The following is an 18,506-nucleotide window of genomic DNA, read 5'->3' on the forward strand; positions in this document are numbered from 1 at the left end:
AAGGAGTATGTAACACGGTGCTGAGCATGTAGTAAGTGCTTAGATGTTTTCATGGCCAGATTAAACACACTTTCTTCATTTCCTAATTATTTTAAGTATCTTGTAGAGGAATACTCAAAGCATAAACCCAGAAAGTTTTGGTACCAATTCAGTGCAAAACTATTCATTTTTGAAAGAAATCTATTTGGGGAAATTTCTTGCCCTTGTTAGACATTCAAATATTTTAGACTAATAGAATTTATTTTATTTAATGTGAGTATTTCCTTTATGCCCAACATAATGATCCAAAATATTTTATTGATCTCTACAGCTGCAGTGAGAAGAGGAGTTTGTTATTTTAAACAGAGGCTGAAGAAACTATAGAATTAACAGACATAAGAAAAAGTGGAGAAGGTAGAGGATGGAGTTGCAGACTCTACAGGAGGCTCTTAAAGTGGAAATTCAGGTTCACCAGGTACGCTGCATTCATGGCTTCTCCCACATCATGTTAGTAAGTAATGGCTAAAATTGGTAAGCAGGACATCTCTGATTTTTAGTACAGTTTTTAATCATCTTGCAGTCATTTGTCCAAGAGTTATGTTATTCATCTTTTATCACTACTCAACAAACTCATTGATAATATTTTTAAGAAATTTACTAAAACGTTCCTGACTTCTCTTCCAGAGAAAAGAACTGAAAATATTTTTTTTCGTATGTTAAAGGTGTTTAAAAAAACCCAACTCTCTTTTTTTCTGTTTTTTGGTTCATCTGAGGGACTTTGTTCATGTGACTTGCGTATTTTAAATAACAAGATGTAATTAACTTGACTACCATATGTCCTGAAGGTTTTACTCATAATTCAGCTATATGACTTGACTCTAATCCTTAACAAAGAAAATGTGTTCACAAATGTTTAAATTTCAAATTTCACTATTCTTACATTTTACCCTAGGGACCTAGGCTAAACAAATCTTTAAAATATATAAATAAAAAACATTGATAATTACTATATTTATATAATATAATTATATTAATAAAATATATGATTTTAAATACATACATTTTATTTAGTATAAATGTAACCAAGACAAAAAACTATCCTTAAATAACTAAATCATTTATATTGTAAACAGAAATAACACTGTTTACAGTCTCTTTTCTAAACATTAGCTGGATATGGTCCTAGGTTCAAGACAAAGGTACACACACATACATAATTCTTGGTAATCAAAAGTGATAAATGATGCTCAGTTGACTACTTTTGAATGTTCAGTGTGAGCAGAGAGAAGGGAACTATTTTTTAAAGATGTTTGTTCTTAGATATGGTGTTCCTTCTTTTATCTGAATAGTCTAATGTAAGGTTAATTTCTGAAGTTGTTGGAAGAACACCTTGGGCTTTCGATAACTACTAAATTTGCAGGTTGCTCAGAATTAGGATGGATAAGAACTTTTAAAAAAAGCTTCAAAAGTACATATATACACACACATATATCTATAGATAGACAGATAGCTGTACTTTTTACATTGTCTCTTGATGTTCAAAAATCCCTGCTGCTGCTTTGGATCCTATTAAACTCCTGCTCAGCAGTAGTCTCAGCATTTGCTGTGTATAGGCAGGCTTCTCTATGTGAAGTGTGTTTTGTTTTTATGGTAACTTTAAGAAATTTAGTATATAAAAAGTTATGCACATTTTATTTTATTTGGCCTTGCTTCTGGTACTTATTGAGGAGAACAAAAACCCCTTTACAAAAACAAACTTGTCTTTTTCTCCTGTTGAAAGTATTTTAACATATTGGTTTGCTGAATATCCAATTTGGCTGAAGGGCAAATGACGACAGTTAAATTCAAGATTTGTTCAAAGCTGACATCATCACAGGATGAATTTCTGGAGAAAAATTATGAATCTGAAGTTTACATGGATCAAAGATAGTTTAATGAAGTTATATGTGATTTTTGGAGATATTCTGCCTCTCAAGAAATTTTGAGATGATGAAATTAATGTTATACTTTTAGTTCATCCTCAGAAGGTATGAACAAGTCCAAATGAGACTTTTATTGAAAGACTCTTTACCCAAATTGAACTAAATTACTAAAAATTAAAGAGTTCTTAAGTATTATTTTGTTTCATATTTTTAATTCAAGCATACAAATTTTATGAAGATTATAGTTATGAAAAATATGTTTATTGTTTTAAAATCTAATTTAAAGTTTAAAATTAATGTTTGTTTGCTCAAAAGGAATATAATATTCTTCCTAAAGTTATCACTCTCTTAATATTCACATTAATTATTTCCCTATATATTTATTTTTTAGCATAAAATTAATAGCTTTTATATTCACCCTTAATTATTATAGAGCATTTTGTTTGTGCAGTAATAAACATTTATTTATGTTTATTAATGTTGGTTGCTAGTATTTTAACATAGAAAGTATATAAGATATTTCATTCCAGTTACATTTAGAATACTTTTTTATTTAAAAAAATTTAAGTATTAACAGTAAATCCAAGTGACATGCCTTTCTTGTAAATTTTATGTTGTTATTATGATTGGATATGTGGTAGCTTACATGATCATGGGTCATGACAAATTCAGGGATGCCAGAAATGACATCAAAGTAGGCACTGGGTATTAGGCTGAGGGCAAAGCCAGATCATACATTTGACTAAATATTGGGGCCACCCCTTCCTCATTTCCACTTAGGGAATGAAATTAGGGCTGAAAATGAGCTTACTAGATAGAATGTGTGTTACAGAACTACCTGGTCTTGCTTTGGTGGAAGTACTTTTGTTCTCTGTGGACAGGGAGAGGATTTAAAAAGTAGCAACATACACGTGGTTGATGTTGACTGGATGTTTAAATAATAGTGGCCTGTGATGAGTATCTCATCTTTTTTGAGAAATTGCCTTTTTGATTTTTCTTATGTGGATTTAATGAAAGTCCTATTTAAACTTTTGGAGTATTTACTCTACCTGGAATGGAGAATAGTATAAAGCAGAGATTAGCAAACATTTTCTGTATACAGCCAGGCAGTGAAGTATTCTATATTTGCAAGTCATCTGTGGTCTCTGTCATAACTACTCTGCTCTGCTGCTGTACAGACAAAGCAGCCATAGACAATATATAAATGAATGAGTGTGGCTGCCCCCCAATAAAACTTTATTTACAAAAATGGGTGGTAGGCTGGATTTGCCTGTGGGCTGTAGTTTGCCAACCCTTGACATAAAGTATATCCTCAAAAATTGCTGCATCTTACAGTGGAAAGTAAGTTAACTTTGATAACACACAATGGCAGCTTGAAGTCACTAGGGATTTGGATGGTCTAATTAAGCCGCCCAGCTTGTTCTGTCCTGCCTCTAATGGTCTAAAATGCAGCTTGGTTGAGTATAGGTAGAAAAGTTGGCTTATTTATTTCCTCCAGAGAAAAGACTGAGTTTGGTTATCAGTCATTTTTTAATTTCCAGTGTCATTGAGGAAAACCATTTTGAGCTTTAAAAAGGAAACTTTAGTATAGAAGTCCACTCTCTGATAACCAAATCAGAAAGGACAGCCAAGGACTTTTTTCATTGAAGAATATGACTGGCCTTTAGACTACATTAGTAAAAATGTATATGTATGGGAGGGAGGGTATATATAGCTCAGTGGTAGAGTGCATACTTAGCATGCAGGAGGTCATGGGTTCAATCCCCAATATCTCCATTAAAAAATTAAACAAACAAACAAAATTACCTCCTCCTCCCCCCAAATTTTAAAAATATGTATATATATAAAACCTTGTGTTTCTATCTCATTGAGCTCTTGGAATGCTTGTTATTACTATTTTGTAGATTAAGACCAAGATATAGAAGAGTTAACCACTGTCACATATGAAATAGAGTATAGTAACATATGTCTTCTGTATTTGGAGATCATGGTTGGCAATCTCAGCTATCCAAAATGTATCCTAGTACCTGAAGTAAGGCTTTTGACAAGCTAGAATAAATGTCAGAAGTCATTCACCAGAGATTATACATTTTATTCAAGGGGGATTTCTTAGGTTATTACACCCTATTTGCTCATCTTAGAATTAGTTCACTAAGTGTATTACACAGCAGATCAGAAGCAGCAAATTTGAATTGGGGTTCTTGGGCTGTTAGACGGGGGCATAATAATAGTAGCAAGATTTGCTAACTGACTGCTTGGCATTAAGGAGTAGACTAAAAAACTAAAATTCAGTCACAAGAACTCTAAAAAACATAGTAGTTTGGGGCCTTCATTGTAAGGTCCTTAGTTGTAATGTTTGCAGAATAGTGTATTGATGTAGTCATGCCTGTAAGTATTAATAAACCTGCCTTTTTTCTGTTTAATAAGGCAGATAAGTATATATTTTAGAAAGGTTTTATTTTTTGGCTAAAAACTTTAAAAGTGTCTTTTCACCCAAAGAGAGGGACAGATTTTTCAGTTACATGAAAAAGTCACTTGGAGAACAGCTTATTCCCATATACTTTTAGCAATCAGCCTTCTGATGTTCCTTTATGCCTCAAATTCTTGTGTCTCTGGTTATTGTTACCTCTGGGCAGTCATACTTTCAGAAGTTAGATTGGGTCAATCAACATCCATTTTCCTTGTTTTTCTTTTTTTGGACTTACATTTTCCCTAGTAAAGCTCTTTCTCATTCAATATTCTGGTAACATTCTCCTTCCCAGAGGAACCCAGGTAGGTAGAATTTTGCATTACTGCTTCCTTCACTTCTTTCACTTCTCAAATACTGACCATCACTGCTTCACTGAGTACTCCCTGCTACCCCACAGAGAAGTCAGTGGCAAAGTCACATCTGACACTAGGCTTCTTCTGTGGTAAGAACCAAACCAACAGACTTGCCAAATCTGTTTGCTGTGTACAGAGCAGCTTCTTTCCAGGCCTTGTTTGAGACTCTAGACAATGACAACATTTAAAAGGGATATTTCGCTTTTGGAGCATCCAGCTTGTTTAAATTGCCTTTTAAAAGCCCCCCTCTCCCATTCCATCTCCAGATTTGTTTAAAAGCAGGAAGCTCTTCATTTCAAATATAAAGTGGTAGTTTGATTTTTTTTTTTTTAACGTTAGGAAGAGTGTTTCATTAACCTTTTGTATGGACCACAGAAGCTCATGGTCTATCCTGATTGTGGTATTACTCATTTTTTTGTGTGGGCCTAAAACTCTAGATTTGGGGGGCTAAACCTGATTAGCCATAGTGAGTTACTGTGTGAGACTGATGCCTCTTTTTCTCTCTTTATTATCAGAAACTGGTTGCTCAGATGAAGCAGGATCCACAGGTAAAATACTATTTTTATTCATTTAATTTTTAAATTAAAATAATTTAAAATAAAATAATCATAAAATACTAAAATATAGACTAATAAGTTTTTTTAAAAACTATCTCATCTCTAACAGCAATTATTTTTAGCACATTGGTCTTCATGTTTTAAGAGTTAAGAAAAATCTAGTCATTCTATTATAATATAGCTATTATTCGATCTTTGTTACTGCTCTTTTGCTTTAATGTTAGTTGCTTTGAGTATTTTGGGGAAAAAATGAGAGTTAATACTCTTCATATAGCTTAAATTTCATTTCCACAAGCCGCCTTACTCAAAATCAGAGTTAGTGAGGCTTTCTGTCGTCTCAAAATTATTAAATATGGCCCAGAACCATTTTTTATTTTCTTATAGTTTATAGTACAGAACATTTAAATACTTAATTCCAGTATGTTCAGAGTGAGAATTTAGAATACTTTTTAAAAACCATTTTAAAAGATTTTATTTTTGAAAGAGCTCTTAAAGAAGGTTTAAAAGAACCTTATATAATGATCCATCAATACTACCTTTCTTTAAAGTTTCATAGGCATTTTTGACTTGAGCATTTTATTATCTATCTTTGAAGAGAAATCTCCCTAAAAAGTTACCTCATCTTTGATGATTATATTTATCATTCAGGTGGTATCTCTTTTGCAGCAATGAGACAGTGGGTCACAGGTGTGGAGACTATATATCACACGTTCTCAGGATTTCTCCTCTGCATTTGGTTACTCATAGTCTGTTCACAGAACACATAGACCCACTGATGGGTGTGTGTGTATTTTTTTTTTTAGCTTATTAAACATAGCATTCATACCTCATTGTAAAGTTAAATAAAATAGATTCTTGGATTGAAGAATGTTACTGTAGCAGATTGATTTTTGTAAGTGGGAAATAATACCCATTTGTACAAATTTAGCACCCAGTGGCTTAACTGTTGTGTTTTTAACAATCCATAGATTCTGAGAGCTGTCATTAATAGCCACTTAACTCTTGTTTGACGGGCCAACTTCTTTGAGAAGCTTTTCCATTTTAATTTAAAAAATATATTATAATTTAAATTAGATTTAGGGAACTAAGAGGCAATAGACCTTAGATGAATAGATTATTTTATATTTAATGTGGTAACTTATGTTATCAGTAACTGAAATATTATTAGAAAACTTTAGCATTTCTGATATAGCTGGGAATCATGTAACAGAGATATTAGTGTGAAGAACTTGAGGGGACATTAAGTTGCTGGACAATCTTGTGGGTGATCTCATTAGAGAGGCCTTATATCAAATACTTTCATAAAAAAAGAGTACATGGAGAAAACATGAGAGGGAGGGTGTATGCCCCGACCCTGTCAGAAGACGAGGCAGGATGAATTGAAGGAATTGTATGTGAAATGATGAAGGAAAAATAGTCTTATTGGGGTGGTGTTCGGTCAGCTAGTCAGTAGGCTATCCTGCTACATAAACTTTTGAAAACTTTAATTTTGGATTTTTCTCCCACTTTAGTAAAAGGCAAGCATTTTCAGTGTATCTCATTTAAAATAGTATTCCTTTTTGATTCCCAGCATTTTAGAACTGAGAAGTTGCCCTGTTAGTCAGTGTGTTAATTTGAATGATGTAGTGTTAAGGCAGTTGCAGCACTGACAGCTTTCAAATCTAGGCTAAAATAACAAATGTACACTACTAAATAAGGGAGAGGGGCATGCAGAGAAAGACCTTTTTTCATTGATAATGCTGTTAAGTATGCAGTGTGTTCATACTTATAACTTCCATTTTCCTGCTTTTGTCTGATTTAGTGGAACTTAAGGTTTTCTGTCAACTGATTCTCTCTTATAAAGAATAACTATTTTGGTAGAAAGGAGTACTACTACAGTACAAGATGCTAAAATATAAAACTTCTTGTAATTTAAAATAAGTGCAAAGGAGTTACCCTTGTTCTAGTGTTAGCAGCCTACATTTAGGATAAATGCATTAGGTGGTAGTAATATGACTACAGTTTAATGCATGACACATATGATTGGCTAAATGCTTAAGATTGCTTCATCATTTGTAATACAGTATGCATAAAGTCTTCTTGCTACTATTCTGTTAACAAATGAAATATCTTCCTCACAGATATTTTTTCTTTCCAATCAGAATGCTGATTTAAAGAAACAGCTTCATGAACTTCAAGCCAAAATCACAGCTTTGAGTGAGAAACAGGTAGGGGAAAAAGGAGGGGGGCATATTTTTAACATTGTGTTCTAAAGATATGTCTGCTCGAGGCTTCTAGGAGAACTGCTATTTTTCCTCATGTGTGAAAATAAGTGTGGGCAGCCAGACTCAGTTTTAATTTTGTTTGAGCTCTGTTTATCTATTTTTATTTTTGGTTGAAATCAGTCTCTAGAGTATCCCATGGGTATATGTTACTGGCAAATATCTAAAAGTGCTGTGGCAGGCTGCTCTTAACTGTGTTAATTAAACTCTATAGCTTACCCATAGGGGATCGGGTAAAGAAAGTTAATGGGAGGATGTAATAGAGAATCTTATAGTTGCTGGATATGCCTTGTTACCTGTTTTAAAGGCTTGAGATGGAGAGAATCGTTGTAAACAGATTGCTCTAAATGTAGGTCTCCCATTCTGATTGTCATTCCTTTATGTTAATCTTTATTAGATGTTGACCTACTATTATGTGAAAAAACTTTGGTGAAGCCTTGTTAGATTTATTGTATATAGGCCGAAAAAAAAAAGAACATCTTTTTTTTTTTTTTTTTGCAAGGACATCTGGAAAATATTCTTAGGAATTTCTTGTTTAATTGCTTCACCAATTCAGACAGCTCCTGCCACCAGGTGGAGTGTGACATTTGATAGAGCTATAAGTAAAAGTCTGTGGTAATCTGACAAAGTGTTTTCTGTTCCTTCCCCATCACTCTCCCTCTGGTTAAAAGGTAGAGGTCTTCTATCTTGGAGTAGGTGAATGTGTGAGCCAAAACGATACAGTGATTTGCCATTTATAGTTCATGCTAGTGACATCTTATTGAAGATTTTTAGCTATACAGTTCTCAATAATTGATACTTGTGTTGTTTTTTAAACTTTTGTTGAATGACATTGAGAATAATAACAATGAGAATAATTTATTTCTGGAGATTTCTGATTGTGTTTGTTTTATATATTGTATTGTACTTTCATTTAACTAAGGGGAGAAGTAAACTTTTGAGAACTCTGTGGAATACATATGAGTTGTTAATGTTTCAGAAAAGAATCTTTTTCCAAGCTAAGTGAACAATTGCTTTTTCAACCCCCTCCTTTTCTAATGCTTCTACTTTTCCCCATCTTGTCTTCTTCAGAGACAGGAGGTGTTTTACATTAGGGAATTGCTAAACTAAAATTAAGTGGAGGTAGCATGGTGGAGAACAATTTATAAGGAAAAATATAAACAGAGTTTTGTTAGGTGTATTTGACTCTGAAAGTGATTCAGTTCTCTAAAGTCAAAATGATGTGTGTTAGTGAAAGTGTTCTAGCTTTAAAATTCTGTTAATGTTGAGCCTCCTTAGAGTTTCAGGGTTAGTTTGACAAGATGCCAGTGAATGAGTCACTTTGGCTGAAAAATTCACGTGTTTCAGCAGGGAAAGAAGGTGAGAACTGATGAGAGAAATAGGGGATGAGGGATGCTGTCACAAAGTTAAGGCAACCCAAGGCTACGTTTGGGGGAAAGGGGCAATTTTTTAAAATTTACATGTATTTGAAATTTTTGTAAGAATTAATGTAAAGATTTGGTTTACTTCTGTAACTTTTAATTCTTTAATTTTTCTTTTGCTAGAAACCTCACTTAATAGAAAATTGCAAACATTTATGTTCAGTAAGACATTTCATCAAGTGGTGAACTCTGTCACCTGAACTAAGTTTGGATTTTAGAAATTAGAATTTTTAAAAATGGGTTTAAGCATTTGGAAAACTTTAGGTTACAAAGTAAAGGAAATAAGTATCAGAAACTAAAATGCAGTCTTGCAATTTTTAAAGTATTTGCTTAACTGTTGAAACAACCTTTTTGATAGAACAGAAAATATATCATTTTTAGGTAGGATAGTACATGAAGGAAGCACAGATACAAAGTTCAAAATCTGGTCTTTCCTCAGAATTATTTCCAACATGGAACATTGATATTTTGTTTAAAATAGTTTTTATTTTAGAACAGACGCCTAATGCTGTATGCCCAGCTTTTTGTTTTTCTTTCTCTGAAGATCCACTTAGCCTCTGGCAAAACTTACTGATTTTCCTTCTACTTTAATTACTAAAATCTGAATTAACCTTACTCACATGACTGATATTTTAATTTAATATTTTTTGGTTTTGAGAAAAAATCAAATATAGAAAAGTTCAAAGAGCATTGTATTCCAGAATTAACAGCTGTTAACCCTTTGTCGTGTTTGTTTCCATTCTTTTTCTGTATGTGTTTTTCTATAATCATTTTTCCAGATCCACTTGAAAACTTACAGAAGTAATAAATGCATATGTTCTCTTATTTTGCTTTATTAAAAAAAACATTGCAGACAATCACTAATTCTTACAGTAGGCAAGTATTAGTTCTTATTTGTTACTGCTACCTCAGTATTTACTACTTATTCAGTTTCTTCCTCAAGACCAATTATGAAATGGTGCACTCCATTTGGGAAAATACAGTCTTTATTGAGCATCCTTCTTGGCTAAAACTCAGTGAATTTCAGTGAATTCTTGTTTAGATTGTTTCAGTGCTTTCAAACTGTAATTTGAGATTTCTGAGTAGAAACTCTCCATGGCAGTTTTTGAAGTCATATTCTTGACCCACAGGGCTTTAATTTGTGGTTGACAGTTTTAATTCAGTTTTAACCCCAAACTTGATTGGCTAAATAAATTATATGTTACAAAGCCATTAAAAATCATGGTTTCAAAAATATTTTAATGACATAGGAATGTGCTCAAGATAAAATAAGTGAAAAAGCACATGCAACTTCATATGCATTACAATCTCATTTTTGTGTGTTGTGTGTATATATGTATGTAGGCATGTAAATGTGTGTAAAAACAGTGTCAGGTAAAATGTTAGGAGGTGATGAGTTTACAGGTAGGTTGTTTTTTTCTTTATATGCTTATGTATATTTCCTACATTCTCTACAATAAATATGTTTCTATAATCAGAAATAGACAAGAAACATTATTAAAAAAAATTTTTAACACCAAACTCTTTGTCTGTTCCAGGGATGGTTAATGTTTAAAAATGTAGTAACATTCTTCTCATGGTATATGAACCACTCTAATCAGAGAATCCAACTATTTTAAACACTAGTAATACTGAAGTGTGGAAGCAACTGTTAATTTTTTTAACAGAGTTCATTCTCATTCTGCACCCCTTTCCTCTCATGTTTGACATACGTGTGTGGTCTTTTGCGTGTCGGAATAGAGATTCTAATACTGGGGCCGATACACTGAGTTGCATTAGTGCTCTGCTTTCATTCTAATTCATTTATTGTAGAAGCAATCTTAACATCTCAAAGTTTGTTGCTTATATTCCTTTTGTGACTCAGGCTTAAGCCATAATAGTTTCATCTTTGATTTCCCCTGCCTTGAGGGGTTTGCCACACCACCTCCCTTCACCTGGTACTCTCCTGACCAGGCATCAGGTAGGTTAGGTTGCAGCTTAAAAGTCACTTTCTCAGAGGACCTATCCCTGAAACCCTATCCTCCTGTCAAAATCAACTGTTTCTATTATAATCTCTCACTGACCCCTTCATTGAGTCTCCTTCATAGCTGTGCCATTTAGGATTAGGTTCTGCTGTCAGTGATTGAAAACCCAAAATGAAAATGGCTTAAACAAGGTAGAATTTTATTTCTGTCTCATGTAGAAGCTGTGTAGGTGTACTAGGGCTGGGGATAGTGGTTCCACAGTGCCACAGAACCCAGGCTCCTCTTGCTCTTTTGCTCTGCCATTCTCAGCATGAAGCTTCCACATCATAATCCAAAATAGCTGCTCCATCTGGTAAGAAGGGGGAAAGCAAGCCTTTTATTTCTAAGGATATTTACTGGATGTTGTGCATACCACTTGCAATTAGATTCCATTGCTCATAACTTGGTCACATGGCCCCAACTAGGAGCAGGGAAGGCTGGGAAGTATAGTCTATTCCAGGTAGCCGTGGGCATATAAAATTCAGGGACTGTAATACTTAGCAGGAAGGGGGAAATAAATATTGTGGATAATTAGCAATTTCTGCCATAATAGTTTATCACAATTTGTAATGACATGTCTGTGATTTTTATTTTTTAGTATCTGTCTTCCTCACCACACTATTAGTTTCAAGAAGTCAGAGAACATACTTTTCTTATTTGCTTCTTTATTTCAAGTATAGTGTTTAGTATAATATTTAGCATAAAATAATATTTAGCACAGAAAAGCATATGTATTTCTTAAATGAATTATTTTATCTACCTTATCTTTTTCTCTACTTAAAGATATTTTTTAAAACAATGCATCTTGCTTTTATACATTTTAAACTTAAAATATACTATGAACATTTTCATACGTTTTTGAGTGTTCTTTAGGAACATAATTTTTTAATTGCTTCAAATATTTAATAGTCTGGCTAGATCAAAACTTATTTAGCTGTTCACTCTATTATTTGATGAAGAATGTTTACAGCTTTTTGTTATTATAAATGCTGCTCTGATAAATACCCTTGTATGTGAATCTGTTCTCTCTCATTGCCTCAGGATACATTCTCAGGTGTAAAATTATTGGGTGTATTGGCCATCTATTGTCATGACAGTTCTGCATAACAAACCAGTGTTTCATTGAGTTACAAGACTAAGGATTTATTTTCACACTGGGTTGTAGATCACCTGGGTTTCTGATCTCTGCTGGGCTTGGCCAGTTACATCTACTTCAGTTTGTGGGGTGGCTGGCCCTGCCTCAGGCTGTAGGTAGGGTTAGATCTGCTCTAAATATGTTTCTTCTGAGGCCTATCATGAAAGGGCAGCAGCCACCTGGAGCATACTCATGTCATGGTTTCTCACCAGCATGCAAGAAACAGGCCAAACTACCAAAATGCATTTTAAGCCTCTGCTGGCATCAAGTCCCATTAGACAAAAATCATGTGGCTAATAAGCCTTGCGAAGTTACATGACAAAGCATGTGAATGTATAATTTTATGACAGAATATGAAGAGTTGAGAGCAATAATCCATCCAATACTCTTGGTCAGAGGGTATAAAAAAGTTTACTGTATTAAAAAAAAAAACCCACTTTACTACTTATTTCTAAATAGCTTTCAGAAAAAGCTTTATTGGAGTAACAGCATGTATTAGAGTACCTGGTTTTCCTGAGGAGATAATCTTGTGGGGGGAGAAAAGCACTTTGCTATTTTGGAAGATGGATTAATATGTATCAGATGCTTATCTGAAGGTATATTTTTCATGCCATTTGTCCATGGTACAGATACTCCATAGTCTTCCATAGAATAGCTTTTAGTTTTAGGTTTTGTTTTTCTTTCACCCATTCCTGTATTTTTCTTACTTCTTTTAAGATTGAGGTAGACCCTTTCATAGTCTTTGGTCTTTGCTGCTGGTTTGCTTTTCTGACTCTATGTTTAAAAATCACAGTCTCTATTCCTTATAGACTGTTTAACCTAATACAGGATGAAATATTTTTCTGGGTTTAATAAATAGTTGCCATTTATGGAACCATTCTCATTTTAAATTTGAACATACTTTAGTAAAATGGATTCTGAAGCCTTTGGGAGAGAAGTTTCTGTTCCTGTCATAACTATGTTTCTGATGCATAGAACAACATAATTTAAGATAAGTAGGTGAGCTGAGCAATGGACTGGGTTGTGTGGGGAGAACATTGAGAGTTTGATTCTGTTCCTTACTCTGTAATACTTATTGATAGATTTTGAGTTATTAAATAATTTAGTATGTCTGTTTCCTTATTTATGGAATGTTTAAGTAATGCATCTTAAGAGTTACTGAACATGTATCTATTAAGTGCACTGAATATTTTTGGAGGTGAGTTCTATTTAAATGGAAAATGTTAGCTTTAGTCATGGTGGTTAACTTCTCATATGTAAATTACCTTCAACTTATAAGTAGCGTACTACTTTTTTGAGGAGCTTAGAACATTTCACATTTAACTCAGTCATGAGTACATCACTGTAATACATAAACTGGGACATAGACTATTTGTAACTTAGCCATGATTATGTAATTAATTGTATCAAATTCAGGACTAGATTTCAGATCACTGTACTGTTCATTCATTTTTATTTAGTATATTCTTAAATTATTCTGTGGACCTTTATCTATCAAATTTTTTTGAAATAGGACATTAGTCAAAATAATTACATTGCCTTTAAGCTTCACTGCCTTGGAGTCAAGTAAGTAAATTAGTTCTTGTAGTCTCATATTGGTAACCTGATACATGACTGTCTCCAGCCTCTGATACCAGTTACCATAGAATGTTACCCTCTCCAAACTACCCATCAAACTAATGTGATTGATATGTCACATTAGAATTTGGAATTGTCATTTTCTTAGAGATCCTTTGAACTTTATGGGAGTCCAACCTCATCTTTCTCCAGACTTTAGGAGTTCCCTAGGATTTAATCTAGTTCATCCTTTCTGTACAAATATTTATGTGAAACCATTAGTCCAAATGTTTGCTGAGTTTACTGCTTCTTGTGTACGTCAGTTCTTTCTCCCTTGCATCAAATACAGGAAATGTATTATTTCAAATTTCTCCTGGTGAAATCCTGTTGGCTTATATTCAACCAAAATGAGATGAATGGAAGGGCTTAAATACTGGCCAAGAACATAAAGTTTCTGAATATTGAGAGATCATGTGCCTGTGATGTGACTATGGTGCTTGGTGCTGCATTAACTTCTGGGTTTTAACCATAATTTATTCTCGGAGTGATTTTCTGTGGCCTGTAGTTATAACCTAGTGGTCAAAGATTTGATTATTTCTTTAATATAGAGAAGCTTGATGAAAGAACTCATATTTTAATAATATTGTGCTATCTTATTGTAGGACATTTTACCTGAACATAGTGGAGGAAATCAAGTAAGTTGGTGACTTGTACCAAATGCAGCAATCTGTTTGCTTCGTAGATAGAGTAATCTTCTCAGGTCATCACAGTCATTTATTTTTGGTGCTAGTAAATGGAATGACTTTTAAATTCAGTTTGAAATTCTTAGTCCTTGTTATCAGGTATTGCTTGTCTTGATACTGGGCTACTGGAATCCAGTGTATATTTTTTCTTCTTTACTCATCCCTTAGTAAGTGGAAAGCAGTTGCTTCAAGCTATGAAAATCTAATCAAAGCCCAAGTTTGTATCCCTATGTTTAGGGACTTTTCACTTTGACTCTTTGGAGAACTTTAACCTAATTCTTGGATGGGAGGTGGTATACACAACAAATGTTCTACAGGGCCTTAGCCAATGTAACTCTTGACTCTACTTCTCCACTCTGTCAGTGAATTAATTTGTGCTTTTAAATAATCAATTCCCTTTAATTTATTCCCTTCTCCCTAGGGTCTGTGTTTTTTTCAAATTTCTTTTATGATTCTAGGATTCTGACTCATCTTTCATACGTTTATTGAAAGTTTTCTGTGGTGAAAGGGCTGGTACTAGGCCCACGGAGGATGCCGAGGATGAAAACCTTACAATGTTACTTCCCTGTGACTAGTCATCACCTACAAGATGTGCAGGCTTATTAGCCCTAACATCTTCGGTGGCTCATTCTTGATTGCCTCTCTTGCATCCTTTCCTGCCATGCATACCCTCTGAGTTCCCTGATGTTGCCTTAATTCACTGGGCTCTCTTAAAACTCCATGTGTTTGCACGTGCTTCTTTACAGCTGGAATTCTCTTTACTCTTCGCCTGGTGAATTCCTGCATATCCTTTGAAGACTTTGCTACATATCCTTTGAATAAAGATTCTCTAAAGCTTTCCTTGACTTCTTTCCACTTTCCAGGCAGAGTTAGATATCCCTCTTCTGTGTACCCATGGTATTTGTGCCTGCCTCTCTCTTATTTGTACTTATTGCATTGTATTGTAATTATATATTTGTCAGCTCCTCGAGGACAGGGAGTGTGTCTTGCTCTTATTTGTGCCCCTCAAGCCTAGCATGGTAGATATGTAACAAGCATTTTTGAATGTATTCATGATGCTTTCAAGAAGCTAGTAGTCTAGTGGGGTGGCCAAGTATGATGGTGTTTTACCATTAAAAGGAGATTTCCGTTCAAATAGTTCAATTCCTCCTTTTTTGGGGAAAAATATTCTCAATATTGTTTCCTACTTAATGCTTTAAGAACATTCAATAACATTATTACCTCTTTTCCAATTCAGAGCAGCTTTATCTTCGTTCCAGGAAAGGAAAACGTCTATGAAGTGAAGTAGCATAAACTAGTAAATGAGTCTGGGTCCGGCAATCTGGAAATGTAATATATCTAGAAAGAGTTTTCCTCTGCAGTGTTGCTCTATCACTTAGCTCTTTCTGTTGTACCTTCTTTGAGTCCTCTTCAGGTTTCTTCTCCTGACCTTGTAAAACACGCTTACATCTCTCGTAAACAACAACAAAATTCCTTCATTTCTTAATTTCTTCCTGCCATTGCCCTCTCTTTCCTCTCCATCCCTTCACTGTTAAACTTACTAAATTATTAAACATTATTAAACTCAGGCTCTATTTGATGTTACTTTTCCTCTGCCTTTTAGTCCTTTATCGGCCTGGAATTCTACTGTAATGAACTCACTGAGACTTCTGGTAACATAATTGCCAAATCTAAAGGAAGTTTTTCACACTTCATCTTACTTGAACTAACTGTAGCATTTCATCTTAATGACCAGTATCTTCTTCAGAGAACCAAGAGCCTTCCTTTCCTGGTTCTCCTTTTACCTCTTTGAATGCATCTACTCAGTTTCCTTTTCAGGCAATTCTTCCTCAGCCTACCTTTAAAAATTAATATTCTGTGATATTTTATTCATGTCTTCCTTTTCCCCTAACTCTGTTTTTCCCCAGTGGGTGATATCCTGCCTTAAACCACCACTGAGTGCCACCACTCCAAACCTTTATTCCTCTTCCTTTCTCTTTCCTGCACTCCGAACAGATGTGCATTTTCAGCTTCTGCTGACTGGATGTCCCAAAGCTCTATATTCTCCAAACAGAACTCCAAATCTCTCCCCTTCAAATTCTACTTCTCCTTCTTTCACTTTTTGGTTAATGGTACTCCATTCATCCAGTGGCCAAGCAGAAACCTGGAAATTATCACGGACTTCTTTCTCTGTCTCCCTTGGTTTCTCATCCATAATTACCAAGTCCTGTTTATTCAGGCTTCTCAGTATTGCCCATACTCTCCTACTCCCTTTCCATGGCGTTGCCTTGCATCCAGTCCCTATCTTTTGAGATCAACCTTTCCACTATTTTCAGGACAATCTAAAGTAAAACCCTTGTATGTTGCTTTCCTGCTGGAGATTCTTCAGTCAGTAGCTCACCTTCCCTTGTACTCTAGGAAAAAGTCCAATCTCCTTATGATGGCTCAGAAAACCCCGCTAAATTATCTCATCCATACCTGCCTCTCCACCGAACTCATATGTACCTTTTCATCCAGACTTGCCACATACACATTTTCTTGGTTATGCTCTATAGCTTCTTTGACCTGGGATGTTCTTTCCTATCTTCTTTGCTTAGTGCAAACCTTCTGCTTTTTGAGACCATAGGGTCATTTTCAGGACCATATAGTACAGAAATAGCTGCACAAGAAAAATTGAAAACAAATAAATGAGGATGCATTAGCAAGTAAATATAAAAGCTATATATTCGTATTGTGAGGTGCTTAACTGAATAGAAAGATGTTTGGAAGGTGAAGAAAGCAAATTGTAAAACAGATGTACACTATGATTCATTATTTAAAATACAAAATATTTTAAAACCATTTTTGTATATATACATTCATGATCATTTATACTTGGAAATATGTGGGAAAAGGTCTACACTATCTAGAATCATTTACATGGAGCTGTTAACAGGTTACCTCTAAGAAACGGGATTCAAAAGAGGTGACCAAGGAAGCTGGCACTTTTAATTTTGTATATTCTTTTTTTGTTTGTTTTTTGAACTATTGAAGTATAATATAAATACAAAAACTTATACATATATGTATTCATTTATATGTATGTACATATGGCTCAGATACATTTTTACAAACTGAAACACCCAGGTGACTAGCACCTATATCAGTGTCTGAACATTACCATCACCACAGAAACTGCTTTGTGCTTTCTTCAGTTCACTGCCCTCCTCCACCAGAGAAACTACTGTTGTGACTTCTGACAGCCTAGATTAATTTTGCCTATTTAAAATCAAATAGGGTGTACTATTTTCTGTCTGGCTTATTTTGTTCAGCATTATGTTTAAAAGATTATATCTGTTTCTTTGGAAGTTTTTTAAAAACTTTAAAAAATAATTATAGAGTCACAGGAAATTGTCTTTTGAAATTTGAAATCACTGAAGAATGAAAGTGTGTCATCTCCTGGATATACCCACCCTAAAATTTCTTGATATTGTTAAATGTGTTCTCTTGTGAATTGATAGTTTCTTGCTCTTGTCACATTTCATTAATTATTTGTTTGTGTATTTATCTCCCTTCTAGATTGTGAGTCCCTAAGTACTGTGTTCCTTTCATCCTTAAAACCCAGTGTATGCCTAATGCTCCACACACAGTGGTACTTAAACAATATTTGTCAAAGAAAAGCAGGAGGTTCTATTCTGTGTGTTCTAGGCTCTGCCATGTATTTACTGGTCTGTGTCTATTGAACCTCTGAACTGATTTCCTCAGCTGTAATATGGGCATATAATTGTGTCAGTTCCTATGCTTTTTAGCTGCACGTAACCGAGCACCCAGCTAAAAGTGGCTAAAACACTAAGTGGACTTAGTAATTCGCATAGTACGTTGCTAGAGTTGTCCAGTTCAGCATCTCAGCAGCACATCAGAACCCATGTTCTGGTCGTCTTTCTGTTCTGCCACCTTAGCAAGTCAGCAAACATTGCTTGTCACAGTATTGCTGCTGCAGCTTCAGGCTTCATATCCTCCCAGTTCTTATATGTCGCTTCTTAAGAGCAAGGAAAAACTTAGTTAAAAGACTTTGAACAGACTTTGCATCTCACTGACTGCAGTTTTGTCACATGCCAATGTCTAAAGTAGTGACTGGCAGGAAGAG

At 34.4% G+C, this 18,506-nt stretch overlaps 1 protein-coding gene across 11 annotated transcripts in view; it reads left to right on the plus strand.

Moving 5' to 3' along the window:
• PHF21A (PHD finger protein 21A) overlaps positions 1 to 18,506 on the plus strand; it is a 171,501-nt gene that overhangs the window by 33,859 nt on the left and 119,136 nt on the right. For all 11 annotated transcript variants that reach the window (XM_074372119.1, XM_074372116.1, XM_074372115.1 and 8 more), the window contains 3 exons: positions 311 to 454; positions 5,240 to 5,272; positions 7,423 to 7,488. In XM_074372119.1, coding sequence (XP_074228220.1) covers positions 401 to 454; positions 5,240 to 5,272; positions 7,423 to 7,488 — 153 coding nt within the window. In that variant the 5' untranslated portion in view covers positions 311 to 400. The remainder of the gene's footprint in view (positions 1 to 310; positions 455 to 5,239; positions 5,273 to 7,422; positions 7,489 to 18,506) is intronic.

The sequence above is a fragment of the Camelus bactrianus genome, chromosome 10 (assembly GCF_048773025.1).
Source record: "Camelus bactrianus isolate YW-2024 breed Bactrian camel chromosome 10, ASM4877302v1, whole genome shotgun sequence".
Lineage (NCBI taxonomy): Eukaryota > Metazoa > Chordata > Mammalia > Artiodactyla > Camelidae > Camelus > Camelus bactrianus.